General features: G+C 48.5%; 1 protein-coding gene across 11 annotated transcripts in view; it reads left to right on the forward strand.

Annotated features, from left to right (window-relative positions):
* Nucleotides 1-27,691, forward strand: part of LARS2 (leucyl-tRNA synthetase 2, mitochondrial) — a 283,596-nt gene that overhangs the window by 128,019 nt on the left and 127,886 nt on the right. For 9 of the 11 annotated variants that reach the window (XR_016214329.1, XR_007921592.3, XM_051851689.3 and 6 more), the window contains 2 exons: nucleotides 6,439-6,567; nucleotides 26,951-27,042. Coding sequence is in view for 7 of the 11 variants with exons in the window: in XM_051851689.3 (XP_051707649.3) it covers nucleotides 6,439-6,567; nucleotides 26,951-27,042 (221 nt within the window). In the remaining 4 variants the exon portion in view is untranslated. The remainder of the gene's footprint in view (nucleotides 1-6,438; nucleotides 6,568-26,950; nucleotides 27,043-27,691) is intronic. The other 2 variants (XM_017343757.4, XM_051851692.3) reach the window with 1 other exon arrangement.

Consider the following 27,691-nt stretch of genomic DNA (forward strand, 5'->3'; position numbering starts at 1 on the left):
GTTGGCAGCCCAGGAGCAGGCACTGCTTGCAGGCTAGATGTGTCGTAGGCTGCACTGTCGAGGCTTGTGTGAGTACACCTTGTGATTTCTCAGCAGATTTGCCTAAAACGCCCTTGTCACTGAAGCCACGCACGACTGTAAGTCATTAATAAGTCCGTGGCCTTGGGCCAAATTATTGACTCTGTCTGTGCTTTAGTTTGCTTACCTAAGGTGGAGGGTGATAGTAGCACCCATCTGCTTCCCAGGGGATTGAGGGGTAGCCGAGATGTTGGGAAGACAGTGCCCGGAGGAGTTTGCAGTGTGGTAGACGTGGCCTCGTGGTAATATTGTACACACAGAGTGCGTGGCAGACAGCACCAGCCTACTGGAAACTCATCAAGACAGGAGTACTAGCAGGTGTCAGCTCCGTTATGTGATGGGCTGGCTCACAGGGACCTGGCAGGGGGAGTGGCAGGTGCTGGGCTCTCAGCCGGCTGCTTGTTCCCAGAATGATCTGCCCCTCCCCTGGCGTGAACCCGTCACCTGTTCTGCCGCCTCGGCACACTGGGTTAGGGCGTAGCTGCCCCTGTCCTGGTGTGACCTGGGATTGGAGTCCAGCCTTGCCGTAGCAGCTCTGTGCTTCTCGTCCAGATGCACCGACTTAGCGCTTTGCCTGAATTGACTGTGAGAAGTACTTGACTGTACCTGGCTGCTCCTTCTCTGGGAGTCCAGCCTGCTGTGGCTCAATCTTGGTATTGGTCGAAATGACAAATTGTAGGTAGTATTTTTCCCATGAGGTGTTTGGGTCTGATGAGAGCAGAGCACTGTAAAAGGAGTTTTTCTCTTCAGTGGTGACCATTCCTTTGTAATAGTTTCAGCCAAATAATACACAGACTGTCTGTATAACTAATGACATTAGAGCCAGGGCAAGCTGTGGAGTAGGTGTAAGTGCACAGACTTCGCTGGAATTGCCTTTCCCCATCTTCTGATTCTCACTGTCATCACACTTACTCTTTTTTTTTTTATAATTTGGAAGGCAGAGTTACAGAGAGGCAGAGGCCGAGAGAGGCCGGGGGCATGGGGATCTTCCATTAGCTGGTTCACTCCCCAAATAGCTGCAGTGGCTGGAGTGGGCGATCCGAAGCCAGGAGCCTGGAACTTCTTCTGGGTCTCCCATGTCAGTGCTGGGGCCCAAGGACTTGGACCATCCTCTGTGGCTTTCCCAGGCATGTTAGCAGAGAGCTGGGTCAGAAGTGGAGCAGCTGGGACTTGAACTGACACCCATATGAGAGGCCGGTGCTGTAGGCAGTGGCTTTACCCGCTACACCACAGTGCCAGCCCCCACACTTAGTCTTTCTACAAGACTGGTTATCATGAAAAAGGGACAGGAGAAAGGGAAGCTATTTGTGTTAATCTGCAAAGATGGCTTTTGGTGTTAGTTAGAAAATCTAGTATTGAAAGAGAAACAGTGTATAATGAGTAAAATGAAATGATAAAAAGGAAGGTTTGAGTATAATGCACAAATTTATAATGAAAGCTTGACTTTAACCTTATTAGGAAGGGAACAGCCATCATGTAAACCTGACCCGACTGATGTAATCATTGCATTTTGGAAACAAACTCTGGGCAACAGTTTAATTCTGAGTGAGGGGAATACAATTAGTCTCTCTCTTTTGGATTAGATTGTAATTTAGTGACTTCCAAACATTTTGAAATTGTTGATTATTGATTTTGTGGCATTTCATTCTTCCTATGCATATAGTTTTTTTTTTTTTAAATGTTAAATGGATCAAAATAAACTAAATTTCTATGATTTTGGAAATGTGGGATCCCCGGTGGGCAGTCTTTCAAGGTTTGAGTTGGGGAATAGAAAAAAGGCGAGAGGACACTCAGTGAGGAGCCAGAGCCTGGGCTGCCGTAGCGGCTGTGCCCTAGGGAACCAGCGTGCGCCCACCCAGTGATTTCATGAATACTCAGGCCGCTTGCATTGTTCATCTCACAGACTTGTTTGCAAAGTCCAATGAGAAAATGTGGCTCAACACATTTTACTCACTGAAGTGTTAAGTAAATAAGAGGATAAAAACATGTGGTGTGTTTGTATCAGAAATTGGGAGCAGGACTGACTGCTGGTTTGAAGCATTTGTAACAGCTGTCACTCTGGACTGAGATGCGTTTGAAATCCATCCATCCACAGAGTGTTTAGAAGTTGGCTGTCTTGCCGTCCTTACCGTAACCATCATTCAAGAAGGAACCTGTGTTCCTTGCTGCTGTACATTTTGTGTCTCTGGGGTCTTGGTGAAGGATCCCAAGATGGCTTTCCGGTGAAATGATATCCCAACACCAGAAGGCCATTGCTCACTCCTGACATCCAGGAATGAGACCCTCAGATCTTAGTGTACCTGAGGATCCACCCGCTGTCGACTGGCCCCCTAACAAGGCCACCGTGGCCACGGCCAGCTTGGGGGGTGACTGTGGGGAGGGGTTCAGTGCCCGTGGATTCCTGTGCACAGGTGGGCACTGAAGAAAGTGACTGAGGAGTGTGCACAGAACAGAATCCCCTGGGACAGATGAGTGAAGTCTCCCCAGAAGCCCAGAGAGACAAGGAGGAGTTTCCCTCTTGGCTTCCCCAGCTGATCAGACATTTATAAGATTGAGTCTGGGAGGAGGTTTGGCCCTTAGATCCCAAAGCTTGTACATTAAAAATAAAAGTCACACGGTTCTGAAAACAGAGAAAGAACTGAATGCTTGGCCTGTGCCAGGCACCGTCTTTGCATTGATTATCTCATTTAATCCTGAAGCCACCTTGAGGGTCCGTGTCCTTATCCTCATTTGGGGCAAAGGAAATTGAGGCTCAGCGGGAGGTGTGCTCGCTTGCCTGGGTTCACAGCTGGTAGGATGCGGAGGGGATGGAGTCAGGACTGCCCCCAGATGTGGCGCGTTCCTGGGCTCCTACTTTTCCCCAGGCCTTCTTTTGCCTGGTTTTTGATGAACAGAGAGGCACAAGCTCCTGCTCCTCACAGCGGGTGGCAAAGCTCTGGCCCTGCCGCCACCTGCACGGAGGTGCACCTTTTGTTCTGCCGTGGGCTGGCCCAGCCACAGCTTCTGGGCGTGAGTGGTGAAGAGATAGAAGTCGTTTGTCTTCTAAAGGCAGAAACTGACAAAAATAATAGGACCCACTTATAACAGTCAGCTTCTCCTGTCGCTTGCAATCTTAATTTCTTTTAAAGGCCTGACTTCTTCCACTTTTATGTAATTATGAAAATTTCCCTTTCAATCAAATTCTTGCTCAATTATAGCATAAACTCTTAGAATTTCTTCTCCCCTCTCCACCCGCAGATGATCAAACTCATTTCATCGTCACAGAAGAAAATGACTTAATTCACGCAGAAAAGCAAAAGGCAGGGACCGAGTAGGCTGAAAACCTTCTCACCATAAACAGCGCAGTTCATGAATATGAAAGACTTTGGCCAGCAGTATCGTGCTGTTCATCTTTCATAAACTCGGCTTGGAGTTTGCCCCAGCTCGTCTGTGATGCGTCCTTTGATTTTGCTCTTCATTTTGTCTTTATTGAGCAAATGCATGAGAAGGAGACACTAGTGAACGTGAAGTATGTGGAAAATGCCAGGGGCGAGATTGTTAAATAGTAAACACGACATAACAAATACATTAGTGTAATAAAAACAAGATGATTATAGTCAAAGAAAAATAGTTTTAAGTACAAACTTTAAAATGAAAAACCAGAAGAAATTTTGCTCTCAGGATTTTACTGTTTTTTTGGCTCCCAAATAACTCTGACAAGCTTTGTTCCCATAGCCCTAAACATTCCCAAAGAGCGGGCCTTGTCTGCTGCAAGGAGGAGTTAGGTTGAAACAGAGAGGAGAGATCTTACATTCATTTCTGCACTAAGCTGAGGAATGCGTTATTGAACTGCTTGGAGGAACACGTCTACACGAGGAGAGGATTAGCTGCTGTTGGCCTTCGTAAGGACGTGCAGTATCTGTCTGGTCCCTGAGTCCCCAGCTACCTGTGAATCTCAAGGCCTCCCTAAGTATCTGTCTGGTCCCTTAGTCCCCAGCTACTCCTGAATCTCAGGGCCTCCCTCGTGCTCCTGGGTCGTGGATCTGCAGTTTCCACTTGAAGTGCATGACCAGTGCCACCTTCCATCCTGCACCATTTTTCCCTAACATGCGTTTTCCATGAACTCTGGTTTTTTTGTTTTTGTTTTTTAAAGATTTATATATTTATTTGGAAGGGAGAATTTCAGAGAGGCAGAGGCAGAAAGAGAGAGAGAGAGAGAGAGAGGTAGAGGTAGTTCTTCTGTCTGCTGGCTACTCCCCAAATGACTGCAATGGCTGGGGCTGGCCAGAGGTCTGGAACTCCATCTCGATCTCCCATGTGGGTGGCAGGGGCCCAAGCACTTTCCCAGGCGCATTAGCCGGGGTGGGGGCTGGATCAGAAGTGGAGCAGTTGGGACTTAAACCTATATGGGATGCTGGCCTCACAGGCAGCAGATTAACCTCTGTGCTACAGTGCCAGCCCCATAAACTTAGCTTTTAATTCCGTTTTCCATGACCTTTTTAGGAGCCCTCCTGTCCCCTGGATCCCTTGTTGGTGCTCCTCTTGCCTCCTCTGTCTTCAGGCAGCTTTCCTTACTCTTCCTGGGTAATTTCTAGAGAAAGAGCTGGACAGAGAGACTCTCGCTTCAGGTTTTATTTGTTTATTTGGTGGCCACTTGTGAGTGACTTTGTTAAAGCTGTCGCCTCTGCTGAAACTTGACAGCGAATGTCCGTTTGCCGGTTCCTTTGGGCCCCCTGATTACAGCTGGCTGTGTCCAGTGTCAGTCACGCAGACACCTAGTAAAAGATCGGGAAGAACCCATTCCGTGCGAGGTTACGGGAAGGGTTAGGGGAGGTTGTTTTGCATTCGTTCTCATTATTGTGGGGGAAGCAAATCTTTAAAGAAGCCTAGTAAAGCTCTAGGAAGGGAGCGGGACAGAAAGATGAAAGAGAAATGAGTAAGACAAACAGTGCTGAGAGTTGGGGCTCTGACCCTCCGTGACCGTGACTGGGTGGCTCCTCCTGTCTGCAGAGGGCCCTCTGACTCCCAAACCATGCGGGAGGACTTGACGGCTGGGGTTGGGGGAGGAGAGGCCTCCCGTTGCCTGGACGACATTTGTAAAGTGTGCTGGGGAAAGTGCCCTTTGGTGAAACTGTGCTCCCACAGAGGCCAGTAACCACGTATCCAGCAGTTATTAATCTCCTGCTGGGTGTTGGGAAGATGGAGAAAGATGATTAGATCACGGCCCTCTCCCTGGAACCACAGGTCCCCCACATGCAGCAATTCAGTGACCCATCTCTCCTTGTCCCCTCGTGGGCACAAGCGGAGAGAGCAGCCACCGTTTTACCAGCGGAAGAACTGAGATGGAGAAGTCAGCCACCCAGTAAGGACGCGCGGCCCACGCTCCTTCTGTCCCGAGCCACAGAGCATTTTCCTGTGATTCTCGTGATGGGAAGCCGGAGAGGGACGGAGCCCATTTCTCACCCAGGAAAGCAGCAGGCTTCTCTTGGTCGGTCACGGTCTTCTTGTTTGCTCCCTTGTTCGACTTTTTGCTCTTGAAAGAAAGATAAGCTCATAATGCAGTGGGGAAACTCAGGACCCCAGCCAGCACCTTAGGGTGCTGCTCCTGTTGCTGTGTCCAAGTCTGAATCCTGCTACAGGGTATTTGGGGAGGGGCCCCGCTTTTATAGATACCACGTCTATGTGATTCAACTCTTGTTTTCCTGATTTATACAGTTCAAGGTGCTAGAACCCCACTTGGAAAAATAGCTAATTCTTTAAGACCCACATAGATGCTGTACAAAAAAACATTTTTTTAAAAGAATTATTTTATTTATTTGAAAGAGTTACAGAGAGGGAGAGCCAGAGAGAGAGAGAGGTGTTCCATTCTGCTGGTTCACTCCCCAAATGACTGCAAGGGTCAGAGCTGAGCTGATCCAAAGCCAGGAGCCAGGGTTCCATGTAGGTGCAGGGCCCAAGGACTTCCACTGCTTTCCCGGGCCATAGCAGAGAACTGGGTTGGAAGAGGAGCAGCTAGGACTAGAACTGGCGCCCATATGGATGCTGGCACTGCAGGCTGAGGCTTTAACCCACTGTGCCACAGCGCCGGCAAAAAAAAAAAAAAAAGCAACTTTTAAAAGAGAAAAAAAATGTTAAAAATATATACGAGTGATTAGTGCTTAAATAAGATTATTCAGCATAATTTTTAGACACGCTTTAGCTTAAACCAGGGCTTTGAATTTTTTTTTATATATATTTTTTGGCAATATACATGGTGTGAAACTTTTTGTTAAAGGAAACCTTTAAGGTGTTAAATTATCACCTTGAATAAAATGCCAACTATTAATGCGTGAAGAGTTCCAAGAAAATGCTTGATAAATGCTCTTTGTCATTTCTTCCTAGAAATCAAAGCCCAAGTTTTACGTGCTCTCCATGTTTCCTTACCCTTCTGGCAAGCTGCACATGGGCCACGTCCGCGTCTACACCCTCAGCGACACCATTGCGAGGTTCCAGAAGATGAGAGGGATGCAGGTAAGCCGGGATGCCAGCTGAAGAGCCCTGGTCTGCCCCGCTCAGGATGAGAGTGTAGCAAAAAAACGAAGAAAACCAGTGCTGGTTAAGATCGGGACAGCTTTGAAGAGAAACAAGACAAGCTCAGGGTCCGCTTTATGTATCAGAAGACATTCTGATAAAGCCCTAGGTTCACTGGGTGGCAGTTGTGTGTTGGGTGTTGGGCTGGATATGGAGATGGGGAGGGGGAGGGGTAGAGAGGAGGTAGGGAAAGGTAGGTAAGAATGGAGGGGGCACTGAGACCTCCACAGGAGGAGCTCTGCCACGGAGAAGTGTTGCACGGGCAGGGAAGCCAGTTGTACAGACAGGGAGCAAGTGCTGTGAGTGGCAGGTGGGGCCACCAGGGATTCTCCTTTCTGTGTGATGTTTTCCATATTCTATAATGAGCATGTATTTGTTTTATAATGAAAAAAAGGAAACGTGTTTGGGGAATAGCAGCCTAGGGGAATTAGGAAAGACTTCACTGCAGAGGGAGTCAGATGTGGGTCTTGAAGGCTGCAGTGCAATTGACCAGGAGAGAGGACAAAGGCCCCCTCCTCGGCTGGTGGGGGTTGGTCTCCCTTTACCTCAGCACCTGCTCTTCACTCTGTAGCAACCTGTGAGAGAGGGTGGGAAGGGTGGGAAGGATCCTAGCACCTCCCTTCCAGGACTCCAGCCAGGCTCTCCTATATGTGGTGCGGGCGTCCCTGCTGGGGACTGAGCTGCTGTGGCACGTGCCCGCCCTGGCTGCTGCTGTTAGGATAATCTGCCTCTCTCAGTGCTTTCTACGGGCTTTGCATTTATAAATGTGAGCGGATCTCTTGTCACAGTTGATTTGAAATTTTACATTGAGCTGCCATTATCAGCAAAGAGTAGCCCTAAAGAGGAGATCAGGAGGTAATGTCTCTTTGTCACTTAAAGAGTTAATAACTTTAACCGACCAGAGTCTGCGATTTGTATTCTGCTGTAACAAGATACTCACAGCCTTTGTTTCCCTGGTTTATGTCAGGTGCTATTTTCCCCCAGACGTTGTTGTTAATTTTTCCTGCTATGTTTATTAGGAAGGGGCAGGGCGGAATGAATTGGCTGTGTGCCCGAAGTACATTTCTTTTTTTTTTTTTTAAAGATTTATTTATTTATTTGAAAGGCAGAGTTAGAGAGAGGCAGAGACAGAGAGATCTTTATCCACTGGTTCACTCTCCAAATGGCTACAGTGGCTGGAGCTGTGCCGATCCAAAGCCAGGAGCCAGGAGCTTCTTCCAGGTGTCCCATGTAGGTGCAGGGGCCCAAGGACTGGGGGCATCTTCTACTGCTTTCCCAGGCCAAAGCAGAGAGCTGGATCAGAAGTGGAGCAGCCAGGACTCGAACCGGCACCCACGTGGGATGCGGGCCCTGCAGGTGGTGGCTTTAACCACTACACCACAGCGCTGGCCCCCTGAAGTACATTTCTTTATCTGACTGCAATTCTTCAACTAGATTTGTCCTGGTGATTTACTTAGGCCCGCTTATTTTGGATAATTAGTGAGTGCCGGCAAATTGCTGAAGGCTAAGCCTTTACAGCAAGCCTGTGCGTTTATGGTAGGGGGCCCGGGAGCCTGGTGGTAGATAGGTTGAGTGAACAGGTTTCAGTGGGATTCTGATGGCTTTGAATGGGATGAGATGTTACACAGGAAGTTCAAGGCAGAGCCCCAGGCCCAGAGGAACTGGCATCCTGGCAGGCAGCTCAGGCCCGAAAGACAAAGGGGAGTCCTCCTACCAGAACTGAAGGCCAAGTTCAGGCTAGGCTCAGGAATTGGCTTATCTATGGATTGAACCCAGTTCTACAACTTAACTGGCCAAGTGACCCTGCACAAGTCATTGAAGTTTCTGAATCTCGCTCTCTCTCAGCTTTAACGTAGGGATCGCAGTAATCCTTCCTTCTCAGAGTAGTTGTAGGGGTTAAATGAGATAGTGCCAGTGTCTGGCACATAGTAACCCCCCTAAGTGACAGTCGTAATTGCCGTTTGTACTGATCTGATTACTGTGCAGCGTCAGGAGAGTGACTCACCGCCGTTTAATCAATGAGTCCTGTTCTCCTGTGCCCGGAGCGTGCCGCCCAGAGCTGCCCTCAGAGAAGCAGCTTGACCGCGTATAATTGCCTGCAGTCCCTCTGGCCTATCCTGTGACTTGAATTGTGCCCGAGGTTGGAAACCACTGTTTCTTAATTCCAGTGTTTATTAGAAAGAGGCAGGACAAGATGCACTGGCTCTGTGCCTCCAGTACAATTCCTTACGTAACCGTGACTTCAACTGACTTGTCTTACTTCTTTTTTTTTTCAACTTATGTCAACTGATTTTGGACAATTAGTGAGTGCAGGCAATTTGTACGTGGTGACTGTGCGTGTAGGTGCATGGAATCGTCTTTTCAGTCCTCAGTTTAGTTGCTCTGGTTAAGATGGCATGCCATCTTTTTGGGGTGCTTTTTGGTTTCCCTGAAATTATATTTTTTGTTCATTTTCTTTTCTTTATTTTTAAGATTAATTTTATTTATTTGAAAGACAGAGTTAATGGTGGGGAGGGGAGAGGGAGATATCCTTCATCTGCTGGTTCCTCCCCACAAGGCTGCAATGGCCAAGACTAGGCCAAGCTGAAGCCAAGAGCTAGGAGCGTCATCAGGGTCTCTGTGAGTGCAGGGGCCCAAGCACTCGGGCCATCCTTTGCTGCTTTCCCACGTGCATGGATTGGAAGTGGAATAGCCCAGATACAAAGTGGCGCCCATATGGGATGCCAGTGTCCCAGGTGGTGGCCTAACTTGCCATGCCACAGCGCCGGCCCCTTGGCTGACCATTTCTAAATGCCGTGGAAAAGAGAAATGGAAGTCTCAGTCTGGTCCCTGAGATCCGGCGGAACTAGGCCCAGGGTGGGTGTAACAATCCTCGCGTCAAGGAGGAAGGAATGTGTAATCTGGGACAGGCGGGGTCTGACACAGGTCACGGTTCAGTCACTGCCTTCTCTTAATTTCTCTACCCACTTTCTCCGTAGTTTAAATATGGTAATTTGGGGTGGCACTGTGGTGCAGCAGGTTAAGCCACCACTTGGGATGCCCATATCCCACATTGTCAGAGTGCTGGTTCATGTCCTGACCACTCAGCCTCCAATGCAGCCTAGGAGGCCACAGGCGATGGCTCAAGTACTCAGATCCCTGCCACCCTCATAGGAGACCGGGATGGAGTTCTGGGCCAAACCTTGGTTGTCGGACATTTGGGAGTGAACCAGCAAATGGAAAATTGGTCTTTTCTCTCTTTCTGTCTTTTGCTCTCTCTGTTGCTCTGCCTTAAAAATAAACAAACATTTTAAAAAAATATATAGTATTTAAAAAATTATGGTCCCTGTTAACACAGATGTACACAGATACACCTGTAATCTTGATTTAATAGATATTACCATTTAACTATATTAACCTCAGCACTTTAAGATAAGGGTCCAGCATTGTGGTGCAGCGGTTTGGAGCCATGGCTTGCAGCACTGGCATCCCATATGGGCACAGGTTCGAGCCCCAGCTGTTCCACTTCCAATCCAGCTCCCTGCTAATGCTCCTGGGAAATCAGCAGAGGATGGCCCAAGTGCTTGGTCCCCTGCACCCATGTGGGACATGAGGAAGAAGTTCCTGGCTCCTTGTTTCAGCCTGGCCCAACCCTGACCATTGGGGCTATTTGGGGAGTGAACCAGCAGATGCACGATCTTTCTGTCTCTTTCTTTCTAGCTCTACCTTTCAAATAAATATATCTTAAAAAAATAAAAACGTTACAGGCTCAGTTGTACCTCTCTACAATCAAATTCCAATCTTTAAATTTATCGGGCATTATCCTGAGGTTAATGTTCATCTACCCTTTGCTTTCATGTTTTCATGCTTTTACTCTATATGCTGTTCAAGGATACACACTTACATGGAGTTTTATGTGCTTCAAATTTTATCTAAAAGATATCTTATTAATATTCTGCATATTTTCTTAGTATTTTATTTCAAGCTTTATCCAAGCTGTCTCTAGAGCTGGTTCATCCATGATAAGTGCCGTATAATTACAGCAATAGTTTAATTAATGCATGTATTTGAAAGGCCAAGAAACAGACAGACACAGAAAGCTCCCATCTGCTGGTCCACCCCCAAATGCCCACAACTGAGGTTGGGTTGGGCCAAAACTGAGGCAAGAACTCCATCCAGGTCTCCTGTGCGAGTGTTAGGGACCCAGCTACCTGAGCCATCACCTGTTGTCTTCCAGAATGTGCATTGACAGGAAACTGGGATCAGGAGTGGAGCTGGGACATGAACCCTGGCATTCTGACATGGGATGCATGTGTCCTAACTGACATCTTAACCATGGACCAAGCGCTCACCCTTAATTACAATTGTATTATCCATTTTCATATTGTTAGACTTTAAAGTTATTTCCAAATGGTTGTTCCAGTGAACATCCTAGTGCCTGACATATTGGCCTGTGGGGAAGTGTAGCATTGGGTCCTAGAGTGTACATAGCAAGTGTTACATCCTGCCAAATTGCTGTGCAAAATGTTGATGCTGGTTCGTACACCCACTAGTAATGAATGATGCTTCTCACTGTCCTCCGTCCTTGCCAACGCTTGGTAACGTTAGACCTTTCTTATGGTTTGGGTAGTAGTTTGAGTGTCCCTCAAAGACTTTGAGTGTCTTTAACTCAAACTGTTAAAGACTTGAACCTTGGAGTCTTATGTCAATGGATTAAGGATAGAACGTTATCTAATCATGGTGTCTGAAGATGGAATGGATTGAATTGGATTAGGCTGTTGGAGTGGAGCACCTGTGATCTGATCATTGTGGCTTTGTAAGGAGAGACCACACAGATGTGGATGGTGAATATGCTTGCCTCTCTGTTTCCTGGATGCCCTGTGGTCCTTTTTCTGCTCATGTCCCTCTATGAAGCACTCTCATCAGATGACAGATCAGTGAGGTCTCTTGATCTTCCGTTGTGATGCTCCGAAGCCACCCACCGAAATAAACCTCCCTTCCTAAGTGTCGTCTTTGAGGTATTTTAATGGTAATATTAAAAAGCTGATTTGCTGTGTAAGAAATGGCATCTACTTGTGTTTTTAATTCATTTTCTTGATTATTATCTCAGTAGGGCTGAATTTCATCTATTTATTGTCCATTTAACTTCCCCTTCTTTGATTGGCTCACTCACACATTATTTGCTAAGTTCCTCTTGCATTGTCTTCTTCATGTTGCTTTGTAGTCTTGTTTTTTTTTTTTTTTAAATATAGCCCGAAAAAAAAAAAAAAAAAAAGGGCCGGCACCGCAGCTCACTAGGCTAATCCTCTGCCTGCAGCGCCGGCACCCCAGGTTCTAGTCCCGGTTGGGACGCTGGATTCTGTCCCGGTTGCCCCTCTTCCAGGCCAGCTCTCTGCTGTGGCCAGGGAGTGCAGTGGAGGATGGCCCAAGTGCTTGGGCCCTGCACCCACATGGGAGACCAGGAGAAGCACCTGGCTCCTGGCTCCGGATCAGTGCAGTGCACCGGCTGCAGCGTGCCGGCTGCGGTGGCCACTGGAGGGTGAACCAATGGCAAAAGGAAGACCTTTCTCTCTGTCTCTCTCTCTCACTGTCCACTCTGCCTGTCAAAAAAAAAAAAATATATATATATATATATATAGCCTGGATTATTGATTCTTTGTTGGTTGAATACAAAACAGATAACTTCTCTCAGTCTGTGGTTTGTCTTTCCATTTTTTTTTTAACGGTGAAAAAACATGTTTAGAATTAGCCATGGGCCGGCGCCGCGGCTCACTAGGCTAATCCTCCGCCTAGCGGCGCCGGCACACCGGGTTCTAGTCCCGGTCGGGGCGCCGGATTCTGTCCCGGTTGCCCCTCTTCCAGGCCAGCTCTCTGCTGTGGCCAGGGAGTGCAGTGGAGGATGGCCCAGGTGCTTGGGCCCTGCACCCCATGGGAGACCAGGAAAAGCACCTGGCTCCTGGCTCCTGCCATCGGATCAGCGCAGTGCGCCGGCCGCAGCGCGCCGGCCGCGGCGGCCATTGGAGGGTGAACCAACGGCAAAGGAAGACCTTTCTCTCTGTCTCTCTCTCTCACTGTCCACTCTGCCTGTCAAAAATAAAAAAAAAATAAATAAATAAAATAAAATAAAAATAAAATAAAATAAAAAGAGGCATCCCTCTCAAAAAAAAAAAAAAAAAAAAAGAATTAGCCAGCTAGTCTCAGCTTAGATGATCCCAGTTTTGTTGGCGACATCCAAAGCATCCTAATCAGGAACCAGTGAAACGTATGCCTTCTCCCTCAGGCCTGATCAGGTGTTGACTTTGGCCACATCAGTGTTACGGTGTTTTTCACAGCCCTTGGGTCTGGTGCTTGTTGGCCTTGACGTTACAATGGACATGAGTGCATTGTCTTCTGTCTTTTTCATGGCAGACTGAGTGGACAGGGGAAACATGATGATGGCACAGTGGTCAAACTCGTTTCCACTGGGGCTGACTTCCGCGGATACTGGGGCTGCCGCCCGAGGTGGACTGTCTTTGGGTTGCAGGAATGTGAGTGACATGTGGCTCTTGTGATTTTTTTGGTGGTTGTGGATGCCTTTCAGCACTGCCTTCTTGGCCTTCAGAGCCTTAGCTTTGGCCTCGCCTTTGGAGGGTCAGGAGCGTCCTCCTTCGCCTTTGGCACCATCTTGGTTAAAAGGCTGTCACTGCAGTTTCAAGACTTGTCAGACCATGGACTGTAGTTTGGGTTTGAGAACGGGCAAGAATGATGACTTGGAAAGTTCAAGGTTGTTTTTACTTTGGTTTGCCCCATAGCAGCAAATAAGTTGTGCAAAGGGGTGAAATGAGGCAAGAGTGCAAGTAGGTCATTAGAGCTGCCCCACCCCATGCCCTGGGTAAGTGGTAGACCCCGTCCTCACTGTACCGTGCCCCTCTGTCCAGGGGTGAAGGAGCGCTGGACTCTGGCTCAGGGTGGGTTAGCCCCAGTGTGCAGCACTTGGGTGTGTGGTCATGCTTCAAGAGGCAGTGAGTCTCTCACTTGAGAAGCTGTGTTACCTGAGCCCCAGTTTTAGGCCTTGGCATTTTACCCTGGCAGCAACGACACAGTCTTTCTTTATCTGTGCCAGTGCCTAGGAAGTCGCCGTGTGACTCCCCAACTGCGTCCCTCCAAGTTTCACCTGCATGCCAACCATAAATATTTTTTTGCAAAGGCCAAAGTTATTCAAAATTTCCATTTTCTTTCTGCTGATGGTTTTGTCTCATCTGTTCCCCCAAGCTCCCTGAATCCACACTCCTAGACCAGGTGCAGGTTGGTCTCGGGAGTACAGTAATTTTGTTCTCACCTCTGTGGTTTTTATCCGTGGATCTCCTTCTGGAGTGCATCTCTCTCCTCTGAAAGTACAAGTTAGTCCTTGTCATTCTTCAAGGTCTGTTTAAATCCTTCTATCATACACCCATTCCTCAATTCTCCAGCCCACCTCTGTCAAGAAACAATTTAGTACCTAGGGTTAGGACCGCATACTTAGTCACATAAGTCTACAAGTTTTCCATGTGTTACTTTTTCCACCCCTATTACATATCACATGAGCTTCCTAGGGATAGGGAAGGTCTTTCTGACTTCTTTTATGTTAGTAGCATGTCTCGTGTTTAACCGTCATACTGGAATCAGTTTCATACCCCTGTAACCATTCAGACTCCTTGTTCCCCAGGAGTTTACAATCTGGTAAGCCTCAGCTGTTTGTGAGTTGATTGATTTAATGGATGTTTATAAAAGCATGCATCTCCTTTGTTTAAGTGTGGACTAAGTGTTTATTACACATGCATAGCCCAGAACAATGTTTCTCAAACTTGGAAACTTATAAATCTCAGTGATAAAACCCTTGCGCTTGAGTTTGGAAAATGTTGGACTAAAAGTTAAGCTGTGTCACTCTAGGTGATTGCCTGACATTTAGATCATCATAAACGCAAAGACACCCAATTCAAGTATGGTGGTTCTTAGTGATAAGGTTGTTTGGTCGGAACAAGCCATGTTCTGCTGCAGGAATAAACAATTCTCAAATGTCAGTGGCATAGAACATCAAAAGTCTGTTTCTTGCATTTGCTGCAAATCCAACAAGATGGCCGTCTCCCTTCAAGGCAGTCGGAGCCTCACTGATGGCAGTTCTCTGCTCCTCACCTCTGTGGCTTGGTAGGGGATGGTGAATCCCCTCTGACTTTCAGTCTTCCACCTGGACTCACATGACATCCGTTGACATGGCCACATCCAACCTCAAGAGAGGCCAAGGAGCTATACTGCTGCCTCGTGCCAGGGTGTTCCGAATAGTCCCTTTGACTGTCACCCGAGGCAGTCCGGATGACCCTGAATGTTCTTATACTGAGTAGTCTTTTTAAAGGTTATTGCTGATGTGAAAGTAAAAATTAAAAGCCATCAGGGAAAGCTAGCAGCCCTCTCCATTTGAGCCAGGAGTTTGAGAAACACTGCCTGGAACATGAAGCTGTTGCCATCAGCTTTGACGTCCAACCACTTACGCTCTGTGTCTTTCTCTGTATGGCACTGGTTCTTAGACTTCAGGGTACATAATGATTCCCCTCAGCAGTCGATTGATCTTGGTTGGGGCTCAGGAATCTGCATTTTAAATAAGCATTCCAGGTGATTTTTTTCTTAACGTTTTGTTTAATTTGAAAGGCAGAGTTACAGAGAAAGGGAGAGACAGAGAGAAAAGTCTTCCATATGCTGGTTCACTCCCCGAACAGCCAGGGCTGGGCCAGGCCAAAGCCAGGAGCCTGGAACTCAATCTTGGTCTCCCATGTGGGTGGCAGGGGCCCAGGCGCTTGGTCCATCTTGTGCTGCTTCCCCAGGCGTGTTAGTGGGGAGCTGGATTGGAAGCAGAGTAGCCGGGATTCAAACTGGAGCTCACCGAGGATGCCAGCATCAGGACATTGGGTTAACCCACTGTACTACAACACTCCATGTGATTCTGATGCAAGGGCTCTTGCAGGTTTGGATGGGAGGGGGTACTTCACAGAGCTGAATTTGGATGTGGTTCTCCAAACCAGATTACAATGAGATGAAAAGAAAGCTGAGCTCACAAGTGGCTGGCCAGACTCTGGACTCGCACGTAGATGGAATGTGGAGCGTCAGGGGGGGTTGGGGTGGGGATCACTTGGGAACAGCAGTTTTGGTCAGGACAGTGATGTCTCACGGGCTGCTTGCAGGGTGTGTGTGACATGATCAATGGAAGGCCCTCCGGAAACCCTAATGTGGTTTTCAAGTGTTGTCCAATTAATAGTGGCAGGAATAAGGGACATGTTTGGGGGCCATTTGAAGCCAGAGAGAGATTTTCTTTGTGTAATGAGAAAAGGCTGCACTGCAGTCAGTTTCCTCCTAACCTCATAGAAAGCCTGATGACATATTTAAAGCCTAGCTCCATATGGTGAGTTTGTTGTGTTTTCATACGTCGCATGCACAGATGACTGGGAAATGAAATTGCCCGCCTCCCACCTCGGCTGGTGTCCCTAGCACCTTCTGGTCCAGAAGCTGGGTGATGGAGGAAAGCATCAAGGTGCCAAGTCCCCCTCTCAGAGTTGGGCAGAAAGCCACGAGGTATGGTCCAAGTACAATTTCCTACTTGGGCCTTTTTGCTGTTCACAGCGGAGGAGGAGAATTGAGGCTATGTGCCTGGCAGCTGCATAATCATAACGTAATTACCCGCTGATCCCAGGAAGCCAGGGAGGCTCTGAGCAAGTGAACAGTGCTGCGCATCTCATCACTTCTCGGTTTGCCAGTCAGTCAACGAGTGTTTACGGAGTGCCCGGAGAGTGCATAGGTTGGCATTTGGCTTTCACGTTTTCAAGTGTCTGTTGCATGTGTAAGCCGAGAGTGGATTTCCAAGACTTAGCCTCTCAGATGTAATTTGGAAGGGAGAATGAATTGGTGGTCCAGCACCTTCCTGAGAAACTGGCTGATTTATCTGCCTGGCCCATCCCTCCACCTGTCGCTTCAGGCCCGGGGCACCGTAGTTTGTTTAGAGTGTTTTTTTTTTTTTTTTTTTTTTTTCAGTTTGAAACATTTCTTGACTTTCGCCTCCCATCTGTGATAATGGTGGGCTGGGACACTTGCTAAACAAAGTTAAGCGTCATGTTGCCCATTTCCTGGCAATAAGAGGTGTCGGATCTACTCCAGAGGAGCCACGACACTCCCTGGAAGCAGGTGCCTGAGGGGTGCTGCCATGGGTGCCCTCAGTTAGAAGCTGCCTTGTTTGATGACGAAAGGCAGGCTGCTCTCTCCTGGGACGTTGGCCGGTCCTGTCGTGGTAACGGTGACGCTGCATGTCTCCGGCAGGAGGACACTGGACCAAGGCCTCCGCTTCCTTCCCTCTGTCTCCAAACCTTCTGAATCTGACTTTGCTGTGCTTCCTGTACCGGAAGAACAGCTGTCCCTTCGCCTAATGATTTTTTCAGTCCTAAGGTCTTCTAAAATTCCTTAAAAAAGAAAAAAATGATACAACAGGGATAATACTGTAGTCCCCCATGACCACGCCCTCTGTCGGGAGCACCTGGTGTTTCCCAAGGTGTGTCCCCCGGGGCACACGTGGACCTGTGTTCTCTCCTGGTTCCCTGTGTCCCAGTCTGCAGGCCATCCTGCTTGCTCACCTGGAGACTCCAGGGCCCTGCCAGAGTGGGCCTTGGCTCCGTGGCTGTGTGCACACCAGAGGCTGGCCACGCCCCAGCCCCGTCCGACTTGCCATAAGCCCTCCCTAGGGGAGGGGGGGTAGCACAGCAATCACAGTCGTCAGGCCTTCCCACAGTCAGTCGCGGGCCTGACTGCCCTCTGAGACCTGGAAGCCTGGTAGCGTGCCCAGGCCTGCCAGTGCCCCGTTTCCTGCCACGTCCACCCCGGCTTCCTTTCTATGGCAGAAGGGCTGCCCCTCAGCTCATGTCTTCCATGCTCTGGGGTCACTTGGCCTGCAGCTGGTTTGGAACATTAGGAGTGCCAGAGCAGGGGAGAATCCAGGGAGTATCTGTCTGTCTGTCTGTCTGTCCCTGCCCCAGTTTGTGTCTCCCACACGGATCGGCCTCTGTCGGGCCGACGAGCCTGCTTGGTGCGCTGTACTTCCCCCGCCTCCTCCCTGGACTCTGGCCCACGCTCGTCTGAGTTCCAGGTGATTTCTCCGTCTCCTTCGCTGCCCACTCAGTTTTAGGCACTTGTGAGGATTTGCTATAAGAAATGATGGTTTGTGAGACTTCAGAAGTTTATTTTATGAATTTCCAAATGATAGTTCTGGGAATTTTGCTGGATTCTGTCTCTGAATGCCTTATTTTACAACTGTCTTCGGTAGTCTGCCGCCATCCTCTGTGATGTCAGCTACCTTTACAAATCAATTCGCTGCATATTTCAGAAGATGTAGTAGTCCCTCCCTTATGGCCACAGCTTCAGTTACTCATGGTCAGCTGTGGCCCAAAATTATTAGGAGGAAAATTCCAGAAATCAGCGATCCATAACTTTTATTACTTTTCTATTATGATTAATCCATTTTATTGTTGGCTGTTGTTACTAATCTGTTACTAAGCTGGGCATAAAGTAAATTTTACCATAGGTATACAAGCATAGGAAAAAATAGTGTGTATATGTTGGGTTTGGTCTGATCTGTGATTTCTGGCATCTACTGGGGGTTTTGAGATACTTCCCCAGTGGGGAAGGGGAATTACTGTCTCTTTGGTAAAGATAAGAAAAAAAAGTATCAACTACTTGGAGAAAATGTCCCATAGCCACAGGAAGCACTGCTGTGGAAGAAGTGGTTTAACTCCCAGGACCTTGAGAGAGCTCAGGGGATCACTGTGTAGACACCTAGACACTGGTTGTGCTTTTCAGGGTAGGGTGGCCTAGGCTGGGCCATGGGTACAGTTACTGCTACAACTGGGAGGCGATGACAGTGGTGACGGAGTAACAGGAATAGCAATTCCCTAACTAAAAAGATGAGTTTGGAGTTCTTCCAGCGAATGATCTGCACAGTCTGCGCCATAGAGAAACCAAGGGCTAGGGACTGAGCCGTGCGCCTGGAATGGAAGCGTTTGATCTGACCTGTGTTTCGGAGACCAAGACAGGCATGGGACTGGCCGAGGAAGCCTCTGACATGCTGTCTTTCTTGTAAACGGGCCGTAACAGGTTGACCAGAAAGCAGACTCTGCTGCCTGGGGGTGAGGGCAGCTTAGGTGTCCCATAGTCCTTTTATAGCCTTCACTGTACTTCCTCTGTGAAGCCATGAGTCATCTTGTAGCACAAGATGAGCTCTGGACTTAGTCCCGGGGCTCTGGGAAACCCCGTGAAGGGAGGCCAAGGTAGGGAGCTGGCTCCCTGGCACAGAGCTGCAGCCATCCAGCCTGGGCAGAGAGGCCATGAGCCCATCCTGGGGTGGAGGTGGGGAGCTGGCTCCCTGGCACAGAGCTGCAGCCATCCAGCCTGGGCGGAGAGACCATCCTGCCTGTGCGATGCAGCGAGGCCTTCCCACAGTCAGCGTCCTAACTGCTCTCCAGGGCCAGCTTTTTTTTTTTTTTTTTTTCCTAATTCTTGGTAAGAACATGAAATATTAAGAAACTTGAAGATTCTTCTAACTTGATTTTCATAGGCAGCTTGGATAACACATGAACTGAGACTGTCTTCATGTTCATTTCTTTTGAAAACAAAAGTAGACAGGAATAGTGTGCTCCATAAACCCAGACTGGTTTTTTGGTGACAGTCCCTGTGTTGGCTATATTTAAAAATATGGATGGAGCCCCTAACAGAAGGTCACTAGGCAGAAGCATTGAGTCAGTGCCGTCATGGCAGTTCTGTGAAAGACGCCGAGCATTGGTTAAGTCTTCCTCGTCTTGTGGAGCAGTTACACAACAGTCCCATTATCCTGCCAGCGAGAGGCCCTGAGAGAATTAAACAGTGGGAGGCTGAACTCAGGTGTGGTCCTGGCAAGCATTGCTGAACTTTATGGGAATCCAGCACAGATCGCCAGCAGTCGGGGTATTTTTTAGCGTTTGGGAAGTAAAGCGAGAAAGAACTGCGACGTGAGGGAGTGAGTACAGGAGAGTGTCAGATGTGGATCAAGCGACAGTCGACAGTCGAGGGAAAGCTGTCTCCACAGGCCGTCTGTTTTAGTTGAGGTTCTTAGCTGTTAGGGACAGAAGCCCAGCCCAGACCGGCTTCTACAAAAGGGAGGTTTTGTTTTTTTCTGCAGATCACAGAAGCCAAGGCGGGGGGGGGGGTGGTATGAGGGGTCCCAGGCCTGTTGGGGATTGGGACCAGGTCTTTGCCACATATCGGTGTCCCTGGTCTCTCTCCCCAGGCCAGCTTTCTGTGTATAGACATCTCTGTAAGGTGAGAGGCAGAGAAAGGAATCGCCTGGTACTGTCGCACCCTGTGCAGCTCCAGAGAAGCCTGGAGCCGGCCCCTGTGGCTGGGGCGTGGAGCTTGTCCAGTCCTCTCTGGGCACCAGGGCCATCTGAAGGGGAAGGAGGAGCAGCCTCCCAGAACTGTTGGGGAGGCGGATGCCCTCTGCGTCTGCCACATTTGCAAGAGGAACAGGGACCTCAGGTGCCAGCTGGGGTGGGATCTCTCTGGTCTAGTTCCTGAGAGTGCCCAGAATAGAGCTTCTCAAAGAATTCGAGATGTTTAAGACACACACACACACACACACACACACTGTGCCTCTCTCTGTGATGCAGTGTTAAAGGGGGGAAAGCCAGCCTATAACAATGTGTATAGTAGGTTCTGCTTGCATGAGAATAGGCAAGCTCCTCTGTATGTGTCGCTGGGTTTGTATACCCAGGTTCGAGAGAAGAGAGTGCAGGGGTATGAAGGCGCTGTTAACTTGTTACATCCAGGAGCCTCACCTCGCCTTTGTCTTCGTGAAAATAAGCTTGCACCGTGCTTGTAGTTTGGAAAACATCAAGTAAAAAAGAAAAGTCTCTTCAGCTTGAGCTCAGGGTAGTACGAGTGCAGGAACCAAAGGTGGTAGCCCATGAGGGTCTCAGGCCGGATACCCAGGGCCTCCCAGACTTGCCCAGTTCCCAAGCCCTGAAATCCAGAGTTGATGTGGCATTCTGGTCTCAGCGGAAGGCACGGCAGGTTTGGGTGATCCTCAGCCCTGTGTGGTCACGGAGCATGCCCCTTCCGGGAAGCAGAGGTGAGTGAGCCACATCTCCCACCGCCCCCGGTGTGGCAGGATCTGCAGGGGGCGCTATCCCTGACCAGCCTGTCTTCTGCTGCCGAAGTGCCCTCGGTCCAGCCAGCTGTGGCAGGAACAGCTGGGCTGCTTGCACAGAAGCCATCAATCATGCGGCAGAGGAGAGCTGACTGCCGGCACCCTTCACTCGCTTTGAGCCTGCGTGGTCTGTTTGTAGGAGCTCGCAGTGCCTGGCAGCAGCCTGGAGCAGAGCCTGTCCTAAGTAACCCTCCCTGAGAACGCACGTGGAGGAGGACATGTGTGCGGTTAAGGCATCTCCCCTCCTGTTGTCAGATAACAGCCCTGTTAGCTGTGGCTGGAGAACCAGGGCCAGCAGGGGAACTGGTGATGTGGGATCTCCTGAGAGGCTGGAGACAGGGAGGACAGAACGCAGCGGTGCCACAGCAGAAAGTGCTGCCGTTTTGTTTTTGTTTTTGTTTTTTTTAATTTAAGGATTTATTCATATGAAAGGCAGTTACAGAGAGAGATGGAGAGACAGACACAGCCCACCAGGGCTGGGCCAGGCTGAAGCCAGAAGCCTAGAACTCCGTCTGGGTCTCCTGCGTGGGTGGTAGGGGCCCCAGAACTCTTCAAGTGCTGACATTCATTGGGTGTCTTTCCTGGGCTGGGCCTGGTATGGTCACACCACAGATACCACGGCATAGAATCCTCCACAACGTAAGCTCGCTGCTTTGCAGTTGAAATTTGAAATAAGTGCTGTGCCTTGAACCCCACTGCTGATAAACAGCAGTTTTGGATGAGAATCTTCACCTTTAAACCACACAGGCTCCTGAAGAGCAAACCTTTTTTTGGCATTTCTTATTCACTAAACAAGAGAGTTAGAGCAGCTCTGATGTCAGATGGCTGGCCTTGGTTCTTTAGATAGAAGCATTCCACCAGATGATGGAAACCCAATAATAATATGCCTAATGGAAGCTTGATTTGACAGCAGATGGCTCCACCCACTGGAAGGGGTGTGCCTGTTCCCTACTGAGTCAGGGACTTGATAGGAGTACAGTACAGCTGGTGGCTGGGATTGCAAGATGAGGCGACTTGGGGACCCTTGGCATTGTAAGTACTTGTGGGATCTGAGGCAGAGGTGGCCAGTGGGGGGTTCTAATGTGCCCCGAAGAGAGTGCCTGCACTGGACATGAAGGTGGAAGAGAACATGTAGGTGGAAATGTGATTTACTAAGCCTTCCTCAAGCTGCCATTTCATTTTATATATCAGAAGTCTGAACATTTTCCACACCGGTCTATCCTACAGTTCCACTTCTAGAAATGTTAGATGTGTGCACAAAGGTTTGTATCCAGCAATGTTCTTCACAGTTTTTTTTTTTTTTATTTTTATTTATTTTTTTTAGTTGTTTATTTTACTTGAAAGAGTTTCACAGAGAGAGAAGGAAAGGCAGAGAGAGAGGTCTTCCATCCATTGGCTCACTCCCCAATTGGCCACAACAGCTGGAGCTGTGCCGAATTGAAGCCCGGAGCCAGGAGCTTTCTCTGGGTCTCCTATGCAGGTGCAGGGGCCCAAGGGCTTGGGCTATCTTCCACTGCCTTCCCTGGCCATAACAGAGAGCTAGATCAGAAGTGGAACAGCTGAATCTCGAACCGGGACCCATATGGGATGCCGGCACTGCAGGCAGCGGCTTCACTTGCTATGCCACAGCGCTGCCCCCCGCCTTTTTTTTTTAACAAGTGAAAAATGGAAACAACTTTTAGGGAAAGTTAAACATAGCAGGCCATTCAAAGCAGTCATTAAGAAGATGCATTGATACAAGGTATGGTGAAAAAAAGATAACATATACACACATAGTATGATCCCAGTTTTAAAAAAGTAGATATAAATACCACATTTAACTAGTTATATATGACTGTGTGGCAAAATTATAGATGTCTTATATTTTTCTTTTTAAAGGGGAGTGGGGAAGGCTGGGGTGAGCATCTGGTATAGTAGTTTAGCTCTTTTTAAAAAAATATTTATTTATTTGAGAGACAGAGTAACAGACAGAGAGAGGGAAAGACAGAGAGAAAGGTCTTCCATCTGCTGCTTCATTCCCCAAGTGACCGCAGTGCCTGGAGCTGAGCCAGGAGCCTCCTCTGAGTCTCCCGCATAGGTACTGAGGCCCAAGCACTTGGACTGTCTTCCACTGCTTTCCCAGGCCATGAGCAGGGATCTGGATCAGATGAGGAGCACCCAGGACATGAATCAGCACCCATATGGGGTACCGGTGCCATAGGCAGAGGCTTGACCTACCATGCCACAGCGCCTGTCTTGAGTCTTACTTATTTCTGAAGATTTTTCTGTATTCCCCAGATTATCTTCAGCAAATATGTATTACTTCAGTACTCAAAAAGTTGTTTATAAGAGAAAATGACTTATCTCTTTTTAAGATTTTATTTATGTATTTGTTTATTATTTGAGAGAGAAGAGACAGATCTCCCATCTGCTGATTCATTTCACAAATACCAATGGTGGTTGGGGCTGGGCCAGGCTGAAGTCAGTCCAGGTCTCCCACTGTGGCAGACTTAAGTGCTAGAGCCATCAGGGTATACATTTAACAGAAAGCTGGAATTGGAAGTGGAGCTGGGTCATGAACCCAGCCACGTGGGATACGGGCAATCCCAAGCAGTTTCTTAACCACCATGCCCAGCGCCCACCCAAGACCCATCTCATTAGTCAGAGATGTCCCATTCTGAGATGTGTGGGTGAGGAGGTGACCCAGCAGGTGCCTCCAAGCATTCATCATTATTTCAGAGAAGTGTGTGTGAAGATGAACTGCATGATGGAAAAACCAAACCGAGGTGGACATGTGGCCTAATGGTCAGGATGCCGGTGTACCATACTGGAGGGCCTGGTTAGATGCTCAGCTCCGCTCCTGACCCCAGCCTCCTTCTGATGCACACCCTGGGAAGCAGCCAGTGATGGCTGAAGCCAGTGGGTTCCTGCCACCCATGTGGAGCCCTGATTTGCATTCTTGGCTCCCAGCTTTGGCCCCTGTCAGCTGTTGAGGGCATTTGGGAAGTGAACCAATGGATGGGAACTAGCTTTCTCTTCCTTTCTCTCTCTCTCTTCCTCCCTCACTCCCCACCCCACCTGCCCCCATGTTTCTACCTCAAAATTCAAAACAAAACAAAACAAAAAACAGGCACAAAACAAAACCCAGCTCATGGCAGATGACAGACCAGGAGCTTGATAGGAAATTAGAGGGCCAACAGCATGGGCTGTTGTGTAGAAGTACTGAGCCTCCTTGGGCAGTTCTCATGGGCAGACTTGAGAAATTCAGCTGGCTGAGAGAAGCAGGGTTTGTGACTTTGGGATGGAATCAGCTTCAGAGAATGGCAGGGACCCGGTCCGCGGAGCAGATGGAGCAGTGGACCCGATTTTGTGAGGCTGCCCCCTGATGCCACAGCCTGGGTTGCAAGCCCCTGTACCTGGTCACGGCAAAAAGATCTCAAGTGAGAGAACTTGCCGGCAAAGCTCCGCTCGGCTGGAACTGGCCGTCCGCTGGAATAAAGAAGGCCTGTCTGCCTGGCCTTGCTTCTCACTGCCCACCCTCCTGGACCACGTTTGCTGCAACTGTCAAATAAGGGGCTGGGAGAGGACGGAGGACAGCTCTCAAAAGCCTCTTTGAGGGGGCAGCGCTGTGGCGTAGTGGCTAAAACCGCCGCCTGCAGTGCTAGCATCCCATATGGATGCCGGTTCTAGTCCTGGCTGCTCCACTTCTGATCCAGCTCTCTGCTGTGGCCTGGGAGAGCAGTAGTCCTTGGGCCCCTGCATCCATATGGGAAGACCTAGAAGAAGCTCCTGGCTTCGGATCAGTGCAGCTGTCTGACCGTTGCGGCCAATTGGGGAGCGAACCAGCAAATGAAAGACCTCTCTCTCTCTATGTGTGTCTCTCTCTCTCTTTGCCTCTCCTTCTCTCTCTGTATAACTCTGACTTTCAAATAAATAAATAAGTCTTTTTTTTAACTTTTATTTAGTAAATATAAATTTCCAAAGTACAGTTTATGGATTACAATGGCTCCCCCGCCCCGTAATTTCCCTCCCACTCGCACCCCTCCCATCTCCCGCTACCTCTCCTATTCCATTCACATCAAGATTCATTTCAATTATCTTTATATACAGAAGATCAATTTAGTATATATTAAGTCTTTTTTTTTTTTTTAAACTCTTTGAGCGTTAAGATCTCTAGAGTTTGTTCTTTGGAGAATGAAAGTATCATCGTTAGGACTGATATTAATAATTAATAATAATGGCTAACACCAGAGCCATGGCCTGCCTGGTAGACCCTATTCTCAACACTTTCACCAGCTCATTTAATCCTCACAGCAATCTGATGAGGAGTTACTGTCATCCCCATTTGACAGCTGGGAAAATGGAGAAGAGATGGGGAGCGTTTCTTATACCAAAATCATAACAAGCAGTTTGCAATTACTTTTAAAACTATGCGTAGGATATTCCAGAAATTACTACAAATGCTGTATAGGGCTTGGTCCAAAGATAGACTTTTTTCCAGCCCCAAATATTCTCGTGTATATTTCCAAGTTAGTTTCTCCCTGGCTGACTGTTTGAATAAGGGTGGGGTGATCCCCTCCTTACTGTAGGGCAGAAGCAGATGGACTGCCTGGAAGAACTGGGGAGCAGGTTTTCAAGAGGGCATACTTCAGTAAGGGGAGGGGAGGAGGGAGAAGAAGAGCAGAACGTTGGGGTTTGGGGAAGCCTGGGTAGGGTGCTGAGTGATGTGCATACATGTGCAATGTGTGCTGCGTTCAGGCAAGGTCATGCGGCGGGGAGGGTGCCCCGGGCACTGATTCCTTGAGCTGGGCCTGCCAGGAGCCAGCTGTGTGGCCACCACTCACGATGCACGTCCAGGGCAGCACTGTGAGTAGGACTTTGTGCAGTGGTGGGAGTCTTCTGTGTTTCCACTGTCCAGCGCCGTAGCCATACAAGACATGTGACATCAGCACATTGGAAAGGTGGCTGCACTGCATCACTCAGTAAATGGCCTCAGTGGCCCGGGCTGGCCCAGGCTGGCGCCAGGAGCCAGGAGTTTCGTCAGTCTCCTGCGTGAGTGGCAGGGGTCCAAGCACTTGAGCCATCTTCTGCTGTTTCCCAGGCACATTAGCTGGGAGCTGGATGGGAAGTGGAGCAGCCAGGACTTGAATCAGTGCCCATATGGGATGCCATTGTTGCAGGTGGCAGTTTACCCCACTGTGCCACAACACTGACCCCTTGAAAGCCTTTTCAGTTTTAGGTATACGCATTTTTTAAAGTTGAAAGACAGGCCAGTGCTGTGGCATGGCCAGTAAAGACTCCACCTGCAGTGCTGGCATCCCATATGGGTGCTGGTTCAAGTCTCAGCTGCTTCTCTCCTGATTGAACTCCTTGCTAATGTGCCTGGGAAACAGCAGAAGATGGCTCAAGTGCTTGGACCCCTGCCACTCATGCAGGAGACTGACGAAACTCCTGGCTCCAGTTCTGACCGTTGCAGCCATTTGGGGAGAGAACCAGCAGATGGAAGCTTCTCTCTGTCTCTGTCTCTCTCTGTAACTCTGCCTTTCAAATAAATAAATAACTTGTGAGGGCGATCTGGCTGTGACATCTGTCACCCCATTGATCGCCAGGGTTGATTCGGCTGATCTGGCTGGCTAGGCGGGTGTCCCCTTCCTCCCTCACCGCTGCATGTGCGTCCCTCCCGAAGCTGCGTGCTCGGTCGAAGAGGACGACCTTCCCCACTGGATGAGGACCAGTCTTCCGTCAAGAGTATATGAGTAGCTGTGCTCCCCTGCTAGAAGCTCCAAACAAGCTCTCAAATAAATAAATCCTTAAAAAATAAAGTTGAAAGAAACCTTGTATAATTTCAGAAAACAATTTGGATTCATAATAGACATAGAGACAAGAAGGAAGTAGAAAGTACAGAAACAGCTGCTCGGAGATAATGGCTGTTAGCGCTTGGGTGTATAACCTTCTAAATCCACATCCATGCTTACTTATGTCTTAGATACGTAGCTGGCTCTCGAATGCATAGTTTGAAATCATCCAGAGAGGAATACAATGTGTTAGCGGGAGAGAATGTTCTTCGTGGCCCACAGGGGAATACTGACGCAGGACTTAAGAATCTGCCATGGTTGATGTTTCTCTTCTGGGTGCCAGGTCATCAATCCTATGGGATGGGATGCATTCGGATTGCCTGCTGAGAACGCTGCAATTGAGAGAAATCTGCATCCAGAAAGTTGGACACAGAGGTATGTGGTTTGCAGGTAGACTTGAACACTTGGACACGGAGGTATGTGGTTTATAGGTAGATTCAAACACTTGAATACAAAATCCCTTTTTTTTAACCTGCCACAAACGTGGCAGACTGCTAAGAGGTGAATAGGATTGCATATACAAGAGGTCTTCAAAATGTTGGAAATGTATGTTTTGAAGAAGTAAGGCATGGGCTTCAACTTCTTTTTGCATCAAAGGAAACCCGTCCTTTCATTCCATTTTCAATTAACTTTTGAAATATCTGCATATTGGTGTTTGCCTTTTATCCTGCTGTGTTCTTATCAAAGAGTGTTTTAGATGTGCATTTTGATGCTTTGTTATTTAAAAAGTTATTCTTCCTTTGAGTATTTGGGTTTGGGAGGAAAAGGAAAGAGAAGGTTATGTTTGTTAAATTTCTGTAGTGTTTATTCTCTTCTCGACTTCAGTTTGACCCATAGCTAAGCATTGTGGTTTTCTCTGAAAATTCTGTTAAGTTTTTGCCTTCATCATTCATGAGCAAGGGGTACGGAGACAAGCAACATGGAGACATACAACCACTTTATTCTGCTGTGGTTTTTGCCAAGGGGACACATTCCCAGTGCCACCCATGCCTCTGGCTTCCAGGTACACGTGGGCCAGAAGCAC

This window comes from Oryctolagus cuniculus, chromosome 10 (assembly GCF_051225735.1).
Source record: "Oryctolagus cuniculus isolate XC-2025 breed Fujian yellow rabbit chromosome 10, ASM5122573v1, whole genome shotgun sequence".
Classification (NCBI taxonomy): domain Eukaryota; kingdom Metazoa; phylum Chordata; class Mammalia; order Lagomorpha; family Leporidae; genus Oryctolagus; species Oryctolagus cuniculus.